We start from the raw sequence: 22,553 nt of genomic DNA on the forward strand, positions 1-22,553 counted from the left end.
TGCATACACTACAGGCAGAAGGAGATTGTCAGAAGACTTCAATTAGAATCGGAAGATTAGAAGAAGTGGGGCTTTGCTGGACAAATCCTACATTTTCAGGGTATTTCGTTGCACTTCAACTTGATGAAGAGTATGTTGATGAATCCCACGGCCTCTTCTTTGCATCAACACCTGTCTTACTAGCTCTGACTTTGCTGATTAGTTACTTGATTGAGAAAAAAATGGACTTCCTATGACTGTGATGTGTGTTGTGTTACCGAGCCATCTTAATTAACATGGATGCACCAACTATAAAGTCGATCTGCATGAGAGTGTCTGCTAAATGATTCAACTGTAAATGTCTCAAATCTGCTGCAGTTTAAAGACAATGATCGAGATGGGTTGTGAGTCAGTGACATTACTCTATAAATGAACTGGTTCATAGGCTTTAAAACATTACAGGTCACATCCTGGTACTTTACATTAACTTTTCTATATACCGTACCCATGTGGGGATTTATTCATATTTTTCTTTACTTTCTTGCTTCCTGGTTTAAGTGCAGAACAAAATCAGGTGCTGTCATTTGTTCACACAACGGAATAAAATATGATACAGCTCACGTAGGTGAGCCCGACTGACAGAAAACTTCTATCCATCAAGAATCAGATTGAACCTAGTGTTTTTCTATGAGGGTCAGACGGTGACATCAGTCTTCCATCCAGCATACATAGCACATGTTCTATTCCACTAGTGGGAAAAGTACCTAAATGTCATACTTGAGTAAAAATATAGATATGTCAAGGGAAAGTTACTGAAGTAGAAGTGAAAGTCAGACAGTAAAATACTTCTTGAGTAAAAGTTTTTGATTTTAAATATACTTAATTATCAAAAGTAAATGTAATTGCTAAAATTTACTTAAGTATCAAAAGTAAAAGTTGAAATCATTTAAAATGTGTTATATTAAGCAAAGCAGAAGGCACCAGTTTTTTGTTATTTTTTTTTCTTCTCCCAGATAGCCAGGGTCACACTCCAACACTCAGACATTATTCACAAAAGATGCATTTGTGTTTAGTGAGTCCGCCAGAACAGAGGCAGTAGGGATGACCACGTAATCTCTTGATAAGTGTGTGAATATGGCTATTTTCCTGTCCTGCTAAGCATTCAAAATGTATCGAGTACTTTTGGTTGTCAGGGAAAATATATATGGAGTAAAAAGTACATTATTTCCATTAGGATTGTATTAAAGTAAAATCAAAAGTTGTCAAAAATATAAACAGTGAAGTACTACTTAAGTAGTAGTTTAAAGTATTTTTTTTACTTAAAAGTACTTTACACCACAGGTGCTATTCCTTCATTCTTCTACTCATCTTCTTTTTCTTCAATACTACCTCTGTTCACTTTTCAGAACGATTCAGAATATACTACTACACTGTCACCATGTGGCTTACCTGAAGTACTGCAAGCAGAACATACTGCGGAACAGTGACGTGTGCTATACAGGAAATGTATTGTGTTTTGTTTTCAACACTTCACTATCCAGTAATGTGAGCTGAGCACCGATGGTATATTTGCATTTTTATTAATTTGAAGAAAAAATATGAATAATGGGCTCTATTTAATCCGTACCACGGAAGTTCGTCATTACAGCGTGATTCAAATTTAAAGGCAACGATCCCATGTTAGCAGAGACTGCATTCGCGGTAAACACTGCATCTTTTTAGCTCAATCAGAATCTACCTTTATATTTCTGTTGGCCAGCGATACTGATTGAATAGAGCCCTAACTTTACATAGGTCATATTTGTGGGTTAAGTACAAGGACAGGTGTACATACTTCATGAATTTTACATTCCTTGACAAAAATATAATTTAAATATATAAACATGTAAATGTGCAATCTTATAAGAACACATATATAGATATAATATATATATATATATATATATATATATATAGACATATACTTGTGATAATTCCGTACAAGAGTGATGCTAAACAAGAATGACAAAAAACAATAAATTATTAAAACGTGATTGGCTAAATAAAATATTTGTAAACTTGGTTATAAGTAGTACAAGACGATTCAACAATTCTAAAAGTAAAACAGGTTGTTGCTGTTCATTTTAGAAGATGCTTGGCCCACACTGTGGTCTCATCATCTCGTCTCACATCATCTGGTCACACTGTGGTCTCATCATCTCGTCTCACATCATCTGCAGGATGACGGTGACCAGTGCCAGACAGAGAGAGAGGGCTCCCAGGTCTTTCTCGGGATGTGCTCCTCCATTACCGACACCATCTGAGAGGTCAAATCATTTTGAGACACTTTAACATACAGTTCACAGCAATGGAATTATCCTATGTAATTTATCCTGTGTATTTATCCTGTGTAATTTATCCTATGTAATTTATCCTGTGTAATTTATCCTGTGTATTTATCCTGTGTAATTTATCCTATGTAATTTATCCTATGTAATTTATCCTATGTAATTTATCCTATGTAATTTATCCTATGTAAATTATCCTGTGTAATTTATCCTGTGTAATTTATCCTGTGTAATTTATCCTGTGTAATTTATCCTGTGTAATTTATCCTGTGTATTTATCCTGTGTAATTTATCCTGTGTAATTTATCCTGTGTAATTTATCCTGTGTATTTATCCTGTGTAATTTATCCTATGTAATTTATCCTGTGTAATTTATCCTGTGTATTTATCCTGTGTAATTTATCCTGTGTAATTTATCCTGTGTAATTTATCCTGTGTAATTTATCCTGTGTAATTTATCCTGTGTAATTTATCCTATGTAGTTTATCCTGTGTAATTTATCCTGTGTAATTATGCTATGTAATTTATCCTATGTAATTATCGTTTGTAATTATCCTGTAACACATTAATACATTATTCAGTTAATGTTAATGTCCACTGTCACTTTTTAATATGTTCTAACAGAAAAGTATTAGCAGGGGACAAGAACGTACAGTATAGTGGACTTGTTAGAAGATAACTCTATCAGTAGATGCATTGGGAAAGGGGAAATCTTTAGTTGAAACAATAACAACAAGACATCCCTCTGTTCTGACATCCCTCATCCCTCTGTTCTGGGATGGGCCCATGAAGAAATGTAACCGCTCTCAAATTCATAGACAGAGCTATGGACACAAGGACTGACCATCCACGATATCAAACGTATTGTTTTAACCATGTTATGAGGCTTTACAGTGATTGTTTACATTTACAATATTTACAAACATTGGAGAAAAACAAGCTTATATTTGAGGTTCTCATAGAGTGTGACAGTTGAACTGAGCTCATGTGGCATTTCTAATTGATATTCTTCAAGAATCAATGCATATATATCACTAATTTAGGAGTATAAAGATAGATATAGGAACTGCAGATCACCCCTTAAGGGTTCATCAGGAATAATGCCTATATGTAATGTAAAGAGTTGGTGCGCGGGTGGTCCATGTTTCCTTACTCTGAGTTGTGGTGATTGGTAGTGGCTTGGCTGTGACAGCGTTGTGTGCCAACGTGGTGTTGGTGTTGTTGAGGGGCACCACCGCTGTCGGCACCACCGCTGTGGACGTTTCTTTGCCTCCGGTCAGACCCAGCCGCAGCAAGTCCAGATCAGATTGAGGCTGCGCGATTAACCACGCATGAACAACCGCGTCGTTCTCAAATGTCTTCAGATCATCCACGTTAGCGCCCAGAAGTCCTTTCACCTCGCTCACGGTCAGACTCTGAGTTAAATAAAATAAATAAATAAATAAACAGATGAAACAGGTTTCCTGTATTTACATTGTAGCAGCAGGTAGAACGGGTCCAGAGATATCTGATACTTACAGGAATTACAGTGCTCTCAAGACCTTTGAATGTAGTTATGTCCATGTTCACATTCTGAGCTGCAAGGCTCCTTATGTCTTCAATGGGAGCACCACCTGGCAAAAAAAGAGGAATGCACACATTCAGCAAGTACTGAATAGAGTACCTCAGATTGTCATACTCCGTTAGCTTTACCCATTTAGTTTTCCGGTGCAATGAAACCCTTGGAATAGTCCCAACAGAACAAACCCTGCCCACCCGTCCCCCCCCTCCCCCGGGCAAGCTAAATCAAGCGCACCAAAAGTAAGTGGGAAAAAAGCAAAGACTCATATCTGGTGTGTGTGTGTGTGTTTACCTAGGTAGGGGCTGATGAGTTGGTAATATGTTGGATTAGAGATACGCTGGGAGCTAAAAGAACTCTTGCTGATGTCGTATACAGCCCTCTTCTGTTCAGTGGAGCAAGAGGTCACGTCCAGGGAATTGGCATTCCTTAGAAGATAAATGAGAAATGCAAAAAACTGTTATTGTTACCCAGGACTACAGTTTAGCTGGCATATTGTCTCATTGTTACCCAGGACTACAGTTTAGCTGACATATTGTCTCATTGTTACCCAGGACTACAGTTTAGCTGACATATTGTCTCATTGTTACCCAGGACTACAGTTTAGCTGGCATATTGTCTCATTGTTACCCAGGACTACAGTTTAGCTGGCATATTGTCTCATTGTTATTTAGGACTACAGTTTAGCTGACATATTGTCTCATTGTTACCCAGGACTACAGTTTAGCTGACATATTGTCTCATTGTTATTTAGGACTACAGTTTAGCTGACATATTGTCTCATTGTTATTTAGGACTACAGTTTAACTGACATATTGTCTCATTGTTACCCAGGACTACAGTTTAGCTGACATATTGTCTCATTGTTATTTAGGACTACAGTTTAGCTGACATATTGTCTCATTGTTACCCAGGACTACAGTTTAGCTGACATATTGTCTCATTGTTACCCAGGACTACAGTTTAGCTGGCATATTGTCTCATTGTTACCCAGGACTACAGTTTAGCTGACATATTGTCTCATTGTTACCCAGGACTACAGTTTAGCTGACATATTGTCTCATTGTTATTTAGGACTACAGTTTAGCTGGCATATTGTCTCATTGTTATTTAGGACTACAGTTTAGCTGGCATATTGTCTCATTGTTACCCAGGACTACAGTTTAGCTGACATATTATCTCACTGTTACCCAGGACTACAGTTTAGCTGACATATTGTCTCATTGTTATTTAGGACTACAGTTTAGCTGGCATATTGTCTCATTGTTACCCATGAGTTGGTTAACAGAACTGTGAAATAATTCATTAGCAGTTTTTTTGCTGAGCAGGTCAGATATACTCACTTCAGACTGCTTGACGTGATGGTCTTCAGTACGCTCACATCCAGAGAACACAGATTAGCACCAACGGCATTTAACTCAGAGCTCCCCAAGGAGTTACCTGACGTGTTCAAGTATGTTGTGATGATTGCCTTACTCTGAATGCATCAACAGAAAGAGACCTGTATTAGAGAAAAGCGACATACAAAAAAAAGGTACAAAGTACAAACATCTCTTTCCTTTAATATACCTTCTCTGTTTCCCATGGACCATCACCAAAGGCCATCAGTGCCGACAGTGTGTCGATTTTGGTGATGCTCCACTTTGTGATGTCATCAAGAGTGGCCACGCGCGACACAGAGCCCAGCACCTTAAGCTGCTCGTCAACAATTCCAGATGGATAAGCCTGTGGAACACAATGTTTGCATTTATTATGATTATGGTCCTCCACTCATTTGATCTAACGATTCAATAAACCGGACTGGTCTTCTGAGAGTAATGACATTCTCGTACCTATCCCTTCTCATATCTATGCCCTGTTATGAATACAATCATTTTTCATTCCGTTCTGGGAGTCAAAGAAACAAAAGTCAGACGGCCATTTTGATGTCATCATTACCTGGTTTAGTTTGACTAAAATGATCTTCTGGAAGTTGTTGTCATCGACTTGTTTAGTGAAAGCGGCCAGATTGTCTTTCAGAACGCTGATGTCCAGACAGAGGTCAAACTGGGTCATGTCATAGCCAAAGGGGAACGAGGTGTCTGCGATGACCGACTGGGTGATGTTGCCAGTGATGCATCCTTTTGAAAAGCAGCCAATGGTGAGAAACACCAGACCCATATGCAAATATGATACCCATGAAAATCTCATAGCAAATGTATCATTCTCTAAGCTGTTTCTCCAATATGTTTTAGCGCATAGTGAGTTTACCTGCTCCCCGCTTGGATCTGCTGTGTGAGTTGATCTGCTTGAACAGTGTCTTCAGCTTCCTCTTCACTGTTTCCTGCTTCCTCAGCTGGGGCATAAAGGACTTGAGGAACTTCCCTTTCACCTCCTGTGAATACCAAACCAAACATTTTTAGATCATTAATTTTCACCCTTTCTACAAAGATAATTTAAAGGCGTAAACACACCAAAAAAATGGTAAAGCATTAACGTACTGTTGTGAACAGGCTCCAGAAGTTTTGGGTCAGATACAGTGGCAGGGTTTCAAGGTCTTCCAACGTTTGTTGATTCCATGTAGTTGTTTTTCTGAAAACCATATTGTAAATTGTATTGTTATTGCATGTACAACTTTTGTGATTTAGTCAAAAATCAAAACAAACTTTGTTCACAAAAGTTCTCATTCACATACCCATACTGTGTTGTCCCTGAAATGAGGAGCGTTTCCATGGCAGCGACTTGAGCTTCGGTGAAGTCCTTGCAGTTCTTCAGTTTCTCCAGAATGAAGGGGTCAGAGTTTAGGATGTAGGAGCCGTTCACAGTGCACACCATGTTTCCCAGCACCTCCACGTGGTTTTTGCTAAGACTCACTTCACTAATTCCCTAGAAATTACGCAACAAAGTGATGTGTTAACGAAATGAATTAGAGGTGATTCATTTGAATCATATGCTTCTATAAAACGTTGTTGACCTCCCAACTTTTCCAACATTCTGTCATTGTAATTGGCTATAACTTTGGCTAAGGAAACCACAACCTTTCCACAATTCCATAGCACAAAAAGTGAACTAAAGGGGTGATAGTTCGTTCTGGTCTTGGGATGATAGTGTCGTTGTTGGTTTTAAGAGAACCAGACTTTTCTGACTCATGCTACTATGGTAACGTAGAAACACTAAGACGCTAATGAGGAAACATGTTTACCGGTTACTGCATTCCAACATTCCATCGTTGTTTTATTAAAGCTGTGGACTGTTATCGAACTTAGCTGAGGGGTCTGGGTATGGTCCTGTTAGGAGTCACATCCTGCGCCACTGCACTTCTTAAAAAGGTCACAGAAGATACACTATAAAAGTATGTGGACACCTCTCTCGTCAAACATTTCATTGTAAAATCATGGGCATTAATGTGGAGTTGGTCCCCCCTCTCCTGCTAAAACAGCCTCCAATCTTCTGGGAAGGCTTTCTACTAGATGTTGGAACATTGCTGCGGGCACAAGATCATTAGTGAGGTCGGGCTCTGATGTTGGGCGATTGGGCCTTGCTCGCAGTCGGCGTGGTTGAGGTCAGGGCTCTGTGAAGGCCAGTCAAGTTCTTCCACACCGATCTTGACAAACCATTTCTGTATGGACCTCACTTTGTGCACGGGGGCATTGTCATGCTGAAACAGGAAAGGGCCTTTCCCAAACTGTTGCCACAAAGTTGGAAGCACAGAATCATCTAGAATGTCATTGTATGTTGTGGCATTAAGATTTCCCTTCACTGGAACTAAGAGGCCATAAAAAACAGCCCCAGACCATTATACCTCCACCAAACTTTACAGTTTGGCACTATGCATTGGGGCAGGTAGCGTTCTCCTGGCCTACACCAAACCCAGATTTGTCTGTCGGACTGCCAGATGGTGAAGCATGATTCATCACTTCAGAGAACATGTTTCCACTGCTCCAGTCCAATGACGGCAAGCTTTACACCACTGCAGCCAACGCTTGGCATTGTGCATGGTGATCTTAGGCTTGTGTGTGGCTGCTCGGCCATGGAAACCCATTTCATGAAGCTCCTGACGAACAGTTCTTGTGCTGACATTGGTTCCAGAGGCAGTTTGGAACTTGGCAGTGAGTGTTGCAACTATGGACAGCACTCTATGGTCCTGTTCTGTGAGCTTGTGTGGCCTACCACTTTGCAGTTGAGCCGTTGTTGCTCCTAGATGTTTCCACTTCATAATAACAGCACTTACAGTTGACCAGGGCAGCTCTAGCATGGCAGAAATTCGACAAACTGACTTGTTGAAAAAGGTGGCATCCTATTACAGTGCCTCGTTGAAAGGCACTGAGCTCTTCAGTACGGGCCATTCTATTGCCAATGTTTGTCTATGGAGATTGCATGTCCGTGTGCTCGATTGTATACGCCAGTTAGCAACGGTTGTGGCTGAAATAGCTGAATCCACTCATTTCGAAGGGGTGTCCACATACTTTTGTATATATAGTGTATCTATAGACAAAGGACACAACTCTGTAGCCACTCACCAAGCAGCTTTTTGCATTGTCCAGTAGCATTTCCTCCTTGTTCAGCACGCTGGAGAGGACAGAGAAGTCTGCAGAACCTGCCGCGTTGAAGTAGGACCTGCAATTGCTTTTTTCAACCTTTGCATAGCTGGAAGGAAATGAACAATTATTACAGATTAATACAAATTAGCTAAGGAAATATTCCCTCAACCCATTGACCCACACGTCACTCATATGAAGCATCAACAGGATTATAAAATCCAATTATATTTCCTGGTAGTTTTTTTCTGAACTAAAATGCTTTCTGAACTACCAGGAAATACTTTCTTTATAGTATTGTCTGGATTATTGTATAGTATTGTCTGGATTATTGTATAGTATTGTCTGGATTATTGTATAGTATTGTCTGGATTATTGTATAGTATTGTCTGGATTATTGTATAGTATTGTCTGGATTATTGTATAGTATTGTCTGGATTATTGTGTAGTATTGTCTGGATTATTGTATAGTATTGTCTGGATTATTGTATAGTATTGTCTGGATTATTGTATAGTATTGTCTGGATTATTGTATAGTATTGTCTGGATTATTGTATAGTATTGTCTGGATTATTGTATAGTATTGTCTGGATTATTGTATAGTATTGAATGTTAAAATCATTAACCATATTAGATCATGAACAGGATTAGATCATGAACAGGATTAGATCATGAACAGGATTAGATCGTGAACAGGATTAGATAATTAACGATGCACTACTCAGAAATCGCTTCGCCATTTCCTTGTTGCTAAAATTAGAATAGTTTTCCTAATTTCAGTTTGTGAGACAACACAAGCATGTATTGGCCAGTGTGTATCACTTGATAGAGCACGGCACTTGCAAAGCCAGTGTTGTGGGTTCGATTCCCACGGGGGACCAGTATGAAAAAAAAGTATGAAAATGTCTGCACTCACTACCGTAAGTCACTCTGGATAAGAGTGTCTGTGTCACGTTCTGACCTCTATTTCTGTTGTTTTGTATTTATTTAGTATGGTCAGGGCGTGAGTTGGGTGGGCAGTCTATGTTTGTTTTTCTATGTTTTGGGGCATTTCTATGTTTTCGGCCTAGTATGGTTCTCAATCAGAGGCAGGTGTCATTAGTTGTCTCTGATTGAGAATCATACTTAGGTAGCCTGGGTTTCACTGTGTGTTGGTGGGTGATTGTTCCTGTCACTGTGTTTGTTGTCACAGGATAGGACTGTTTTGCGTTTTCACATTTCTTGTTTTTGTTAGTTTGTTCATGTGTAGTGATTTATTAAAACATGAATAACCACCACGCTGCGCTTTGGTCCGCTTCTCTTCCTCCTACAGACGAACGCCCTTACAGTCTGCTAAATGACTCAAATGTAAATACAGTGTAGAGAATTATTTTATCATCTAAACCGCTGTGAAATATATTTTCGGATAACCCAAAATATTGTATTTTCAACTGGTGTAGAAAACTGAAAGTAAAAAGACCAAACAAAAAACGACGTTTAAGAACGGAAGCATAGAAATAGCCCACATAGAATATATCGACAGCATCTTAGACTTGCGTTCAACGAGAATGACAGATATATAACAGACAATCCTATGTGAATTTGTTTGGGTTTCCCAAAAGGTTACATATTGCAGCTTTAACAGGATAGATAATTAACAGGTTTAAATAACAAACATGATTAGAGAATTAACACGATAACATAATGATCACGATTAGACTTACTTGTAATATAGTAGCATGTCTGATGGATAGTCTGTAAAACTCTGGTCAAGGTTGTCTTTCAGTAAATTGTACATGCAGGTCAACTGTGGAACAAAAAGATATAAGAGGTAATCCTGTGTGAGATGTATTAGCTATCATCATCGTCATAACTCTGACATCTTCATGTCTCACAGACCTGTGTTTCTTTCAGCGCCACTTTCTCCCTAAGGATCCTCGGTCTGCAGGCATGAACCAGTCTGTGCACCGTTTTGATTGTCATGGACTGTGCTGATGTACATGTGAACCCTTGCAACACGGATGGAGAGAGCCTGTTTGTAAGAGGAGAGAGACTGTTAAGAGGAGAGAGACTGTTAAGAGGAGAGAGACTGTTAAGAGGAGAGAGACTGTTAAGAGGAGAGAGACTAAGAGGAGAAGAGACTGTAAGAAGAGAAGAGACTGTTAAGAGGAGAGAGACTAAGAGGAAAAGAGACTGTAAGAGGAGAGAGACTAAGAGGAGAAGAGACTGTAAGAGGAGAAGAGACTGTAAGAGGAGAGAGACTAAGAGGAGAAGAGACTGTAAGAAGAGAAGAGACTGTTAAGAGGAGAGAGACTAAGAGGAAAAGAGACTGTAAGAGGAGAGAGACTAAGATGAGAAGAGACTGTAAGAGGAGAAGAGACTGTAAGAGGAGAGAGACTAAGAGGAGAAGAGACTGTAAGAGGAGAGAGAATAAGAGGAAAAGAGACTGTAAGAGGAGAGCGACTGTTAAGAGGAGAGAGACTAAGAGGAGAAGAGACTGTAAGAAGAGAAGAGACTGTTAAGAGGAGAGAGACTAAGAGGAAAAGAGACTGTAAGAGGAGAGAGACTAAGAGGAGAAGAGACTGTAAGAGGAGAAGAGACTGTAAGAGGAGAGAGACTAAGAGGAAAAGAGACTGTAAGAGGAGAAGAGACTGTAAGAGGAGAAGAGACTGTAAGAGGAGAGAGACTAAGAGGAAAAGAGACTGTAAGAGGAGAAGAGACTGTAAGAGGAGAGAGACTAAGAGGAAAAGAGACTGTAAGATGACAGAGACTAAGAGGAAAATAGACTGTAGAGGAGAGAGACTGTAGAGCCCCAGGACAGCAACACAATTAGACCCAACCAAATCATGAGAAAACAAAATGATAATTACTTGACACATTGGAAAGAATTAACAAAAAAACAGAGCAAACTAGAATGCTATTTGACACAGTGGCAGAATACCTGACCACTGTGACTGACCCAAACTTAAGGAAAGCTTTGACTATGTACAGACTCAGTGAGCATAGCCTTGCTATTGAGAAAGGCCGCCGTAGGCAGACATGGCTCTCAAGAGAAGACAGGCTATGTGCACACCGCCCACAAAATGTGGTGGAAACTGAGCTGCACTTCCTAACCTCCTGCCCAATGTATGACTATTTTAGAGACACATTTTTCCCTCAGATTACACTGATCCACAAAGAATTTGAAAACAAACCCAATTTTGATAAACTCCCATATATATTGGGTGAAATACCAGTTTGCCATCACAGCAGCAAGATTTGTGACCTGTTGCCACAAGAAAAGGGCAACCAGTGAAGAACAAACACACAGAGAGACTGAGAGGAGAAGAGACTAAGAGGAGAAGAGACTAAGAGGAGAAGAGACTAAGAGGAGAGAGACTAAGAGGAGAGAGACTAAGAGGAGAAGAGACTAAGAGGAGAAGAGACTAAGAGCAGAAGAGACTAAGATGAGAGAGACTAAGAGGCCAGATACTAAGAGGCCAGAGACTAAGGGGAGAAGAGACTAAGAAGAGAGAGAGAGATAACATGACAGGAAGTAGAAGGACAGAAAGACACAATAGGACAGTTGATCTGGGTTTGTTTATATGTCATGTTAACGCATTCTTAACTTACTCCTCCGAGTCGATGCTTGCGTTGCTCGCTACGTCCCCGAAGAATATAACAGCCTACAACACAAAGACAAGGAAAGAGTCTTGATAATGACAGTTATATCTATACACGCCAAATGCATACATTGTTCACGTGAAACCTGCTAGGAATGAATAAACCCAGTGTGCAGAAAGACGATGAAAATATGTTGTTTTACTATGTCTTTTTTTCACCATCTTTTCATGTCTTGTGCTCATCGGGAAGGCCTGTTCATAAATGATGACAAGACACTGACCTGCTCTTGTCTTGTGCTCATCGGGAAGGCCTGTTCATAAATGATGAAAAGACACTACTAACCTGTTCTTGCTTCCATGTCTTTCTGTTAATAGCCTGTACGTCCACAGGTTCCTGAGAGAAGGTCAGGAGAGCCCTGGGGATCAGTGTGGCCATGGCATCAGGTACGTTCACAACCAACGCGTTGGGGCTTTGGTTGATGGTGATTATCTAATAAGGAATGACAATGGAAAGACAACCATTTTGTTAGAACAAACAACATGTTGTAGAATTTAGGGCAAATATAGTATTTTGACAATGTGCATACTTGTTCATTTTTCAGTGTGACCTACAAACTGTACAAAAAATATATATATATATATATCCAATACAACATTGTCAGATACACCTGATACCTTGTTGACGTAGGTTTCCTGTACAATCTGTGGGGCAGCCAGCATGTTGGTGATAAACACAGAGCTCTGGGATGCTGTCAACAGCTCAGTGGTTGGGATGCTCGCTATCGCCGCTGACGGAACGCCCGCAACGAGTGTGCCCAACGACATCAACGAGGAGGCAGTGTCGATCTGTCAATCAAATAGTATTATTACTCTGTTCAGGCTCATTCAAGTATGATTATCCAAGTTCATTAATATATATATATATATATATATATGTGTTATCTTATCAAACAGACTTTGATCCCAACTATGCAGCAGAACAAGGAATTACAAAATAGCAGGCTGTTACGAAAATAAAGTACTCAAAAGGATTATAGAAGCAACTATGTATGATTCTCTGATTCTAGAGAAGATGGCGCCCTCACCGGGAAGCCTCCGGTAATGATGCTCTGGATGACTGCACTAGCTTGGCCCAGGTTCCAGCCGGTCACGGAGCCGAGTGTGGCCAGGGACGACACGAGTGCCGAGGAAGAGATGGAGGATATCTGGGTGGTCGTCAGGCCACTGCTGCTGTTCCCAATGGCTGCTAGGGTGCTCTCCGTGATAGTGTGGAAATTAGCCACCAGTGCAGCAGATACCTGCCGGGGGGGGGGGGGGGGGGGAGTAGTTTAGTCTTTAAACAAAACAGAATGCAAACACAAAGATAACGATTTGGTTAAGCCATAATTACCCATGTCATCCTCATTTGAATCAACATCCACTGTGACCTGGTTGTCACACTGAGTCTACCACTAAATAGGGTTGATGAATTTATGATTACGACAGGCTATCTATCCTGTTTTGCTTATTATTTTGATATTTCACACATCAGTTTGCAAACAATGTAAAACAAAAAAAAAATAATCATTGAGTTATTAAATCCACATACAAACATGGTCTCTTTTTTGCATTCTGGAGAAAGGCAGCTCCAAAAATACTGGTGTATCAGCCTAGTTCACTGGTAGGTAGCCTAGTTCAGTGGTAGGTAGCCTAGTTCAGTGGTAGGTAGCCTAGTTCACTGGTAGGTAGCCTAGTTCAGTGGTAGGTAGCCTAGTTCAGTGGTAGGTAGCCTAGTTCAGTGGTAGGCAGCCTAGTTCAGTGGTAGGCAGCCTAGTTCAGTGGTAGGTAGCCTAGTTCAGTGGTAGGTAGCCTAGTTCAGGGGGTAGGTAGCCTAGTTCAGGGGGTAGGTAGCCTAGTTCAGTGGTAGGTAGCCTAGTTCAGTGGTAGGTAGCCTAGTTCAGTGGTAGGTAGCCTAGTGGTTAGGCCAGGAACCGAAAGGTTGCAAGATCGAAACCCCTAGTTGACAAAGTAAACATCTGTCACTAATCTACTGTTCCCCGGTAGGCTGTCATTGTAAATAATAACTTTTTTATTAACTGATTTTCCTATTTAAATAAATATTAAAAGTGCCAGTCCAAGAAGGCTCAAGGTCATTGGCCACAGATAGAATGACAACAAATCCCGTTTTGCTTTGATTGACATTTTCATTTCAGTCTTAGCTAGCAGTCATTATCGTAAATCAAGTCGACAATCTACTAGCAAATCCTTTTCAATCCGTATCACATTAAGATAAATAATGAAGATAAATTATAGATATCGGTGCTCATCGGGCCATTGCACATAAAGATTACACAACAAGTTTGAAATCGCTAATTCAACAATGAGTCGTTTGGAAGGAATTAGTGGCTAACAGCAGTGTAAAGCCATCAGTAACAGTAACCTGCTATTCAACTGAGTGGTTGTGTGTTTTTTGCAGAGTTCCCACCATAAATCCAGAGAATGCCAGACTTTGATGACAAAGTTTGATTACAAAACTACCGCGCCACCTTCATGTTTAAGGGAGCACATCACAAGTCAAGGTGAGTCCAAAAATGTATTGTATGCTGCTGCATAAATGATGTAATATGCCAGGGAGATATGTATACTGTAGCTGAGAAAGTTATACTAAGTGTATGTTGTGTAGTAAGCTGTTAGTAGCCCATGTGCCTCACCCTAATAATTAGGTCTATTTACACCAACGCGGTATTGTAAACACTTTGTTCGTGGCCGGTGTGGGCTTGTTTGCCTATAACCTGTTTTAGAGATATGTAATCATTGAATATTGTAAAAGCTTTCATTGTCTGTTTATTTGTAAGAACGGCCCATGTTCTGAATTCTGTCGCTGTACATTTCAAAATGGTTGAACAAATAGTTGTGAAGACAACGTGGCGGCAGGTAGCTTAGTGGTTAGCGTGTCGGGCCAGTAATCGAAAGGTTGCTGGTTTGAATCCCGTTTTGACCCTGAGCCCCTGAGCAAGGCACTTAACCCACTTTACCCCGGGCGCCGAAGACGTGGATGTCGATTTAAGGCAGCACCTCTTATTCTGAGTTCAGTTGAATGCATTCAGTTGCACAACTGACTAGGAATCCCCCTTTCGTTTACATCCGTCGTCTCTCGCTCATTAATTAAGGTCTTAATCGAAATTATGGATTTCCTCTTATCCGCTTGTTGTCCCCTTTGCCATAGTTTGTACATCTCAATTGTCAGTAGAAACCACATTTGTTTAAGCAAATCAGCCATAGTCTTTTTTAAGGCAGCAAATGAGGCTGAATGAACTGTAGCTGTGGTAAGGTGTTGGGACTGCTATTGGGACTCTGCTGTTGGGACAGCTTTATGTAGGCCCTAACAGTTTGTGGTTACCGTTTGTCACCGTTATAGTGCAATTAATGTATTGTTTAGTGTTGTGTTGTGGCTTTTCTGGCATGCATCCCACATTTGTTTTGTTTGCCCCACCAAGATTTACATGCTAAAATTGTCACTTGACATAAGCATATCATGTGAAACTCAGAACTATGTCTGTTCTCCTTGTTCCATTTCTAATCATGTACCTGAGGGTCCTCCGTTTTATTTCTAATCGTGTACCTGAGGGTCCTCCGTTTTATTTCTAATCATGTACCTGAGGGTCCTCCGTTTTATTTCTAATCATGAACCTGAGGGTCCTCCATTTTATTTCTAATCGTGTACCTGAGGGTCCTCCGTTTTATTTCTAATCGTGTACCTGAGGGTCCTCCGTTTTATTTGTAATCATGAACCTGAGGGTCCTCCGTTTTATTTCTAATCATGAACCTGAGGGTCCTCCATTTAATTTCTAATCATGTACCTGGGGGTCTTTAGTTCCATTGCAGAACAGCTGCAGACGGTCCAGGATTTCCATACTGGCTGTCTGGCCCAGGGAGTTATAGGCCGTACTTGGGACCTCACACAGGAAGAAGCCAGGCAGTCTGAAGGAAAACAAGATATCCAGACAAACCATTGTTACAGTGTCATTTCAGTTGGGTTCTAACCATTATCGTCATCATGCTATTACTAGAGAAATGCTGCTACAATAGCTTCTGTTATTGCTGCCACTACAGTACATATATTACTACAATCCCTACTTACTTATACAGTTCTACTAACATCCTTACTATGACCATCGTAGTACTACTACTACTACTACTACCACCACTACTACCACTACTACCACCACTACCACCACTACTACTACTACTACTACTACTACCACTACTACTACTACCACTACCACCACGACTACCACTACTACTACCACTACCACTACTACTACCACCACTACCACCACTACTACTACTACCACTACCACCACTACTACCACTACTACTACTACTACTACTACCACTACCACCACTACCACCACTACTACTACTACTACTACTACTACTACTACTACCACTACCACTACTACTACTACCACTACTACCACAATCACCACTACCACCACTACTACTACTACTACCACTACCACTACCACCACTACCACTACCACTACTACCACTACTACTACCACTACTACTACTACTACCACTACCACTACTACTACTACCACTACCACTACTACCACCACTACTACTACTACTACCACCACTACCACCACTACCACCACTACTAGCACTACTACTACTACCACTACTACTACTACTACTACTACCACTACTACTACTACTACTACTACTACCACTACTACTACTACTACCACTACTACTACTACTACCACCACTACTACTACTACTACTACTACTACTACCACTACTACTACCACTACTACTACTACTACCACTACTACTACTACTACCACTACTACTACTACCACTACTACCACTACTACTACTACTACCACCACTACCACTACAACTACTACCACTACCAACATGACGACCACTACTACTACTACCACTACCACCATTACTACCACTACCACTACTACCACTACTACTACTACTACTACTACCACCACTACCACTACCACTACTACCACTACTACTACTACTACCACCACTACCACTACTACAACTACTACCACCACTACCACTACTACCACTACTACAACTACTACCACTACTACCACTACCACCATTACTACCACTACTACCACTACTACTACCACTACTACTACTACTACTACTACTATCACTACCACCATTACTACCACTACCACCATTACTACCACTACTACTACTACCACTACTACCACTACCACTACTACTACCACTACCACTACTACCACTACTACCACTACCACCATTACTACTACTACCACTACTACCACTACCACTACCACCATTACTACCACTACTACTACTACCACTACTACTACTACTACTACCACTACTACTTCCACTACTACAACAACTGCCACTATAAATGGATACTCACTGCAGAGGGTTGAACGTGGGGTTCAGTGTGTATAGCTGTGTGATGTAGTAGGAAGTGACGTTAGCAGGTATAGCCGTGTTGTTGAAGAGCTTGATATTGGCCTGGTTCTCCAAGAATACATTGATCTTCAAACACAAAATAACATTGTTATTCAGGAAATGTCTTACCACAGGATGGTTATCCTGTTTCGTTAAAATGTGTATTGTTGTATTTCCCCTTAGATTACATCTAGCCTAGGGCTGGGCGATATGGTGATTTATATCGTGTGACGATAGAAAAATGTCTAACGTTTCATTTATGCTCTATCGTTTATTTCGTTGTGTCGCAAATCACACTCTTTCCGGCAATATTTTTAGTCAATTAGACGACGCTTTGCGCACGTGTGGAAGGACATTTGCAACACAAACTAACACGGAGGAGAGTGAACGTGACACAGAGCACGGAGACACAGAGCTCGTACTTAAAAGAGGGGCTACTTTGGTCGCATGGACGTGGTTTGGGTATGAAAAGTCTGACACGGACCAGAAAACTGTCTTCTGCTAAATATGCTGCAGGCCGGTCCAGACAACAGGCTCAAACACCACTAACCTCTTTTACCACCTACGCAAGAATCATGTGAAACAGTACGGAGAGTCTACGGATGAGACCCCCCAAAAAGTACAGTTGAGTGCTCAAAACAAACCCTCCGACTCAGACGTTGCAAGAGGCTTTTGCCCGCGGCACAGCATATGGCAACGAATCACGAAGATGGAAGGAGATAACAGCTGCCTTTACAACTTACATCTGCAAAGACATGGCCACAATTTACACGGTGGAGAAAGGGGATTTCGTGAGTTGGTGCTAACACTCCAGGAATACACATATTAATGCCAAAACAACATGCAAAACAGGCAAGCCCCCCCAAAAATATATATTTTAGGCCTATATTTATGTTGTTTGCAACTACAGCTGAAGTGTTTTAATTTTTTTAAATTTAATTTTATACATTAATATGTTATATTTTGTTACATGCGTAATTGAACATTTGCACAAAAGGCTCTAAGTAAAAGGATAAATAATCAAATATGAGTAAGTACCTTTTATTTGATAAGTTTTTAATTCAAAATGTAATAAGAAATAGGCCTTTACATGTGGTCATTTTATAAAAACTATTTATTCATTGAATTTACAGAAAATGTGCTATATCGTGAAATGTATTGTTATCGGGATATGAAATGACCTACATAGGGATATGAGATTTTGGCCAAATCGCCCAGCCCTAATTTAGCCCCTAAATCACATTAAAATCAAATCCTCATGACAGCCAGCCTAAATCAGAGACATACCTGACTCGCGGTAACAAAGGTGTTGAGGTCCTCCAGAGAGAGGTAGGTCACAAAAACACCGATGTAGTTCACAAACCAGGCGGTAGAGTTCAGCTCTGGGTCGTTTGCGCTGTAGCACCTAGGTCCACCTAAGGTTACAGAGACAAAAATAAGAACAAGCCTACGTCAATGCACATGCTACATGATACCATCACATACTGTCACCATCCCCAATAAATGTTAGTCATTAACCTGAAATGGATAAAACACCTTCTATGACTGAATCATCATCTCAGATGAGGAGGATTTTACAGGAGATAATCATATCTACACAGGAATGGTTAGTCGAGTTTTTATCCAGTGTCAAACTTTCCAGTGACACAAAGTCTTACCTGTGCCCAGGTAGGACTTAATGGTGATGTACACATCACTCTGTGCAAAGTCAGAGCTGTTGTAGCTGAAATCGCTTCCAAGGACTGAGACTCTGAAGCAAAACAACGATGTGATCAGAACAAAGGCTATGCATGCTGTTAGTGTTTGACATATTATATCATCCAACGTGCAAAGAAAGGATTCATGATACTTTCAGTCAATTAAAAATGGCATTAAACAAAGAAGCCCTTACAGTTTCTGGAATGCGAGACAGCTGGCGTTTTGCACTTTAGATGAGCTGACGAGGCTCCTGGTAAGGAACCTCAAGTAGTTCTTCAGTCTGAGGTCAAACCAGGCATTCACCTCTGACCTATTGCCGCTGTTCAGAGCTAAAGACCAGACGCAGGGAAGGGTCAGCTGCTTCACAGCCTCGGGGACATCCTCCTGAAGTGAGAAACAAGATGGGTTGGGGTGAAAAGGCCCAATATACACGTTTCTTTTCAATTCAAATTGGGCTGACCACAACGCAAAAGACAAAACGATGTCAAATCGTCAACAAAACCAAGTACGTTCAAAAATACGAATATAATTCAGGAAGTAGAAATGCCGCATACTGTTTCCAGGAAGACAGGCGTCTTGGCGTAGTTGTTGAAGACAGCACATACGTTGGAACCGTTGCCAACCACGTCAGGTTGACTGAGGAACTGACTCAGCTCAGAGGAGGTTATGGAATTCAGGAGCTGCAACACCAGGAGAATGACGGGTTACTGATCAATCGATCATTAAAAACAAAGGGGACAGCCACTTGAACTAGGCCCAAGTTGTTCTAATTGCAATTTTGTATTATTGAAGAAGAAGAAGATGAAGAAGATGAAGAAGAGGTCCTCTGCCATTACCTCAGGTTGGCGTGTGTCTGGCATGAGCGTGAAAAGCATTGACAGGTCGGGGAATCCAAAGCCAAGGAACGTGCTTCTCAAAAACGAGTAGAAGCTTCCGTTTACATAGCATCGCAGTGGCGTTGGCTCTGTCAGACGAGAAAAACGGCAGTTTAGATAAATGTATTTAATTAACATAGCCCCAGCATTTTAAACAAACACCTGAATTACTACACTCTAGGTCCCTAGAACCGGGATCGAAGAACACAGTTTTAGACCCAAATGCGTACCTTTCAGGAGGAGTAAGGTATTGCTGTAGATTTCCCTCTGTGTGTCTTTAGTCAGTGTAGACCGCAGAGTGTCTAATAATGAGATTCTGAGTTTCCAAAAGAAAAACGACGAGAGATATGTGTAAATATCACACTAAAAAGCTATTTTAAATGTTCTATTACATTTGTTAATTTAGATTATCTTGAACTGATGTAGCACATCAGAACACATAAACAGCTATAGCACATCAGAACACATATAGACAGCTATAGCACATCAGAACACATATAGACAGCTATAGCACATCAGAACACATATAGACAGCTATAGCACATCAGAACACATATAAACAGCTATTTGACTTAGTTATCTCTCCTTACGCTTCTTGGCTGCTGTTGCAGCCCCTATCCTTCATGATGCGGAAGAGTGGTGTCACTTGATTGGATGAGAGGTTCAGCAAGAGGGGGTTCAGCCGAACCCTGAGCCAAACGAGGAATTGTGTGTCGTTGATGGTGTTGGAGGACAGGTTCCCGCTGTCCAGCACCACCTGGAGGAAAGCTGATTTCACCTCTTCTGTGTAGTTCTTCGTGTGTTTCTGGAAGAAGTTTCAAACACGTCAATAAGCCATTCAATATTCAATATTTTCAATGTTATAACACAACTGAAAATACATATGTAAAAAAATAATGAGCTAAGTGTCACCAATTTCAAAGGCAAAGGCTTGCTTTAGACAGTTTTCAAACATAGCATTGTGCAATTGACAGCAACATGCTGAATTGTGGATATTACATATAACTAAAACTCAATAAACAACAAACATTACTTATGTTAGTAATGTCTCTCAAAATTATTTTAGTATTGTAGAACAACCTCAATTCTAATCAGAAACATCAATGCTGTGTACCTGAAAGGTTAGTAGACAGACGCTGTACGTACCTGAATGGCAGGTGAGAGTATGTCAAAGAACAATCCAAAGTTAGCCGGACTGATGGCTGCCATGATCTTGTTGACACCCTGTGCCCCTTCAAGTTGGGAGGGAATCGTCGCGAGCTGAGCCAGCTGGATGGGAGTGAGGAGATCTGCTGCTTTCACCTGGAGATCAGAAATCATTTAAACAAGTGTCTGACATTGCACGTCAGGACCTCAAAGACAATGTTTAGGTTATTACCACTTCAATTAAGGAACAGCTAGTACTTAGCTCAATTAATGCAGAATTGAACATCCTATTTCAGTTCCTAAATTGAAATGATCAGACCCCAGAGAAATGACTGCGAGAGGAAAATAGCTTCAGACTCTGTAAGACTGTAATACAAAAAGATGTTTCACTGACATAATGCCTTGTGACTTACTCCATTGAAATCACTCTTCAGGGTCACAAAGTCCACATATGAAGCATAGACCCGGAATTGTCCAAAGTTGCTTCCGAGCCAATCTCTGTCATCTCTCACAGTCTTCACACAGGAAAATCCTTGGGGGAGGGACCGAAATAATTGAACACTAGTTCAGTTTCCAAACGTTATTATTTTAATCTGTTGACAATCGATCTATTCGTCATTTATAGCTTTAGTTATTCTTTCAATCCAATAGATGTGACGTTACTTTGTTATGTGGCGAAGCAACAAATCATGTCCCATAGAGACGTGCAAAATCTGGACCACGTTCTGTAGTCCAACGTTGTTTAACGTTGCAGATATAATGCCATGAATAGAGCATCCTAAGTATTTAATCTATTATTTGTATTTTTCCTATTGCCATTATTTAGTTGTTATTTTTCTTCACATAAATGTTATATCCTGAGATTCTTTTGTATTCTGAAAATATTTTTTTTACCATAGGGGGCATTGAGTTTTCAATATTGGTCAGGGATATCAGCAGATCATCTGTAATACGTTTAGTTTCTATTCATGTTCACCAATACTGATACCTGTTACGTTTGGGTCCTGTGTAATTATTTTTTGCAAGCGGTTCAATTGCCAATGCAAACAGGAGGGGGAGAGGGGACTTCCCTGTCTTGTTGCCTCTTTTTCTAAAGCAATTTCATCAGATAATGTATTATTATTTATTCTTTTAGCTGGACAGTTGAAAGCTTCCAAAAAGTTTTGAATAGAAAAGCCTTTTTCGAGCATCAACAGCCATTATTAATCTGTCTAGATGTTCTTGCGTATTGTATTAAACTGAAACATGTGCTTCTATTTGTTTGATATGTATCAAGTCTTTCTGAAGGCACCGTAGGTACATTGTTGAAGGTTGTTGACGTCTCTCAACTTTCTAAGTTGCTTGTTTAGATCTGGTCCCAGATGTTGTTCCATTCCACAAATCTTTCCATACTGAAGTTGGGCCTCTTTTAATGGCATCAGCTC

The 22,553-nt window shown here is 40.5% G+C and overlaps 1 protein-coding gene across 1 annotated transcript in view; it reads right to left on the reverse strand.

Moving 5' to 3' along the window:
* Nucleotides 1–1,543: 1,543 nt before the first annotated feature.
* The window catches only part of LOC110516765 (uncharacterized), a 34,821-nt gene continuing 13,811 nt past the window's right edge, over nt 1,544–22,553 (reverse strand). The window contains exons 51-78 of the mRNA XM_090211613.1: nt 21,543–21,661; nt 21,130–21,285; nt 20,574–20,788; nt 20,214–20,299; nt 19,945–20,072; nt 19,663–19,788; nt 19,302–19,492; nt 19,069–19,160; nt 18,698–18,825; nt 17,373–17,497; nt 15,802–15,922; nt 13,048–13,260; nt 12,638–12,808; nt 12,306–12,452; nt 11,973–12,025; nt 10,260–10,392; nt 10,085–10,167; nt 8,364–8,490; nt 6,539–6,729; nt 6,345–6,435; nt 6,115–6,238; nt 5,803–5,984; nt 5,434–5,589; nt 5,208–5,341; nt 4,159–4,292; nt 3,825–3,919; nt 3,460–3,721; nt 1,544–2,278 (exon numbers count right to left, since the gene is read on the reverse strand). Coding sequence (XP_090067739.1) covers nt 2,184–2,278; nt 3,460–3,721; nt 3,825–3,919; nt 4,159–4,292; nt 5,208–5,341; nt 5,434–5,589; nt 5,803–5,984; nt 6,115–6,238; nt 6,345–6,435; nt 6,539–6,729; nt 8,364–8,490; nt 10,085–10,167; nt 10,260–10,392; nt 11,973–12,025; nt 12,306–12,452; nt 12,638–12,808; nt 13,048–13,260; nt 15,802–15,922; nt 17,373–17,497; nt 18,698–18,825; nt 19,069–19,160; nt 19,302–19,492; nt 19,663–19,788; nt 19,945–20,072; nt 20,214–20,299; nt 20,574–20,788; nt 21,130–21,285; nt 21,543–21,661 — 3,878 coding nt within the window. The 3' untranslated portion in view covers nt 1,544–2,183. The remainder of the gene's footprint in view (nt 2,279–3,459; nt 3,722–3,824; nt 3,920–4,158; nt 4,293–5,207; nt 5,342–5,433; nt 5,590–5,802; nt 5,985–6,114; nt 6,239–6,344; nt 6,436–6,538; nt 6,730–8,363; nt 8,491–10,084; nt 10,168–10,259; nt 10,393–11,972; nt 12,026–12,305; nt 12,453–12,637; nt 12,809–13,047; nt 13,261–15,801; nt 15,923–17,372; nt 17,498–18,697; nt 18,826–19,068; nt 19,161–19,301; nt 19,493–19,662; nt 19,789–19,944; nt 20,073–20,213; nt 20,300–20,573; nt 20,789–21,129; nt 21,286–21,542; nt 21,662–22,553) is intronic.

Source organism: Oncorhynchus mykiss, chromosome 19 (assembly GCF_057628025.1).
Source record: "Oncorhynchus mykiss isolate SJ-2025 chromosome 19, ASM5762802v1, whole genome shotgun sequence".
NCBI classification, from domain to species: Eukaryota; Metazoa; Chordata; class Actinopteri; order Salmoniformes; family Salmonidae; genus Oncorhynchus; species Oncorhynchus mykiss.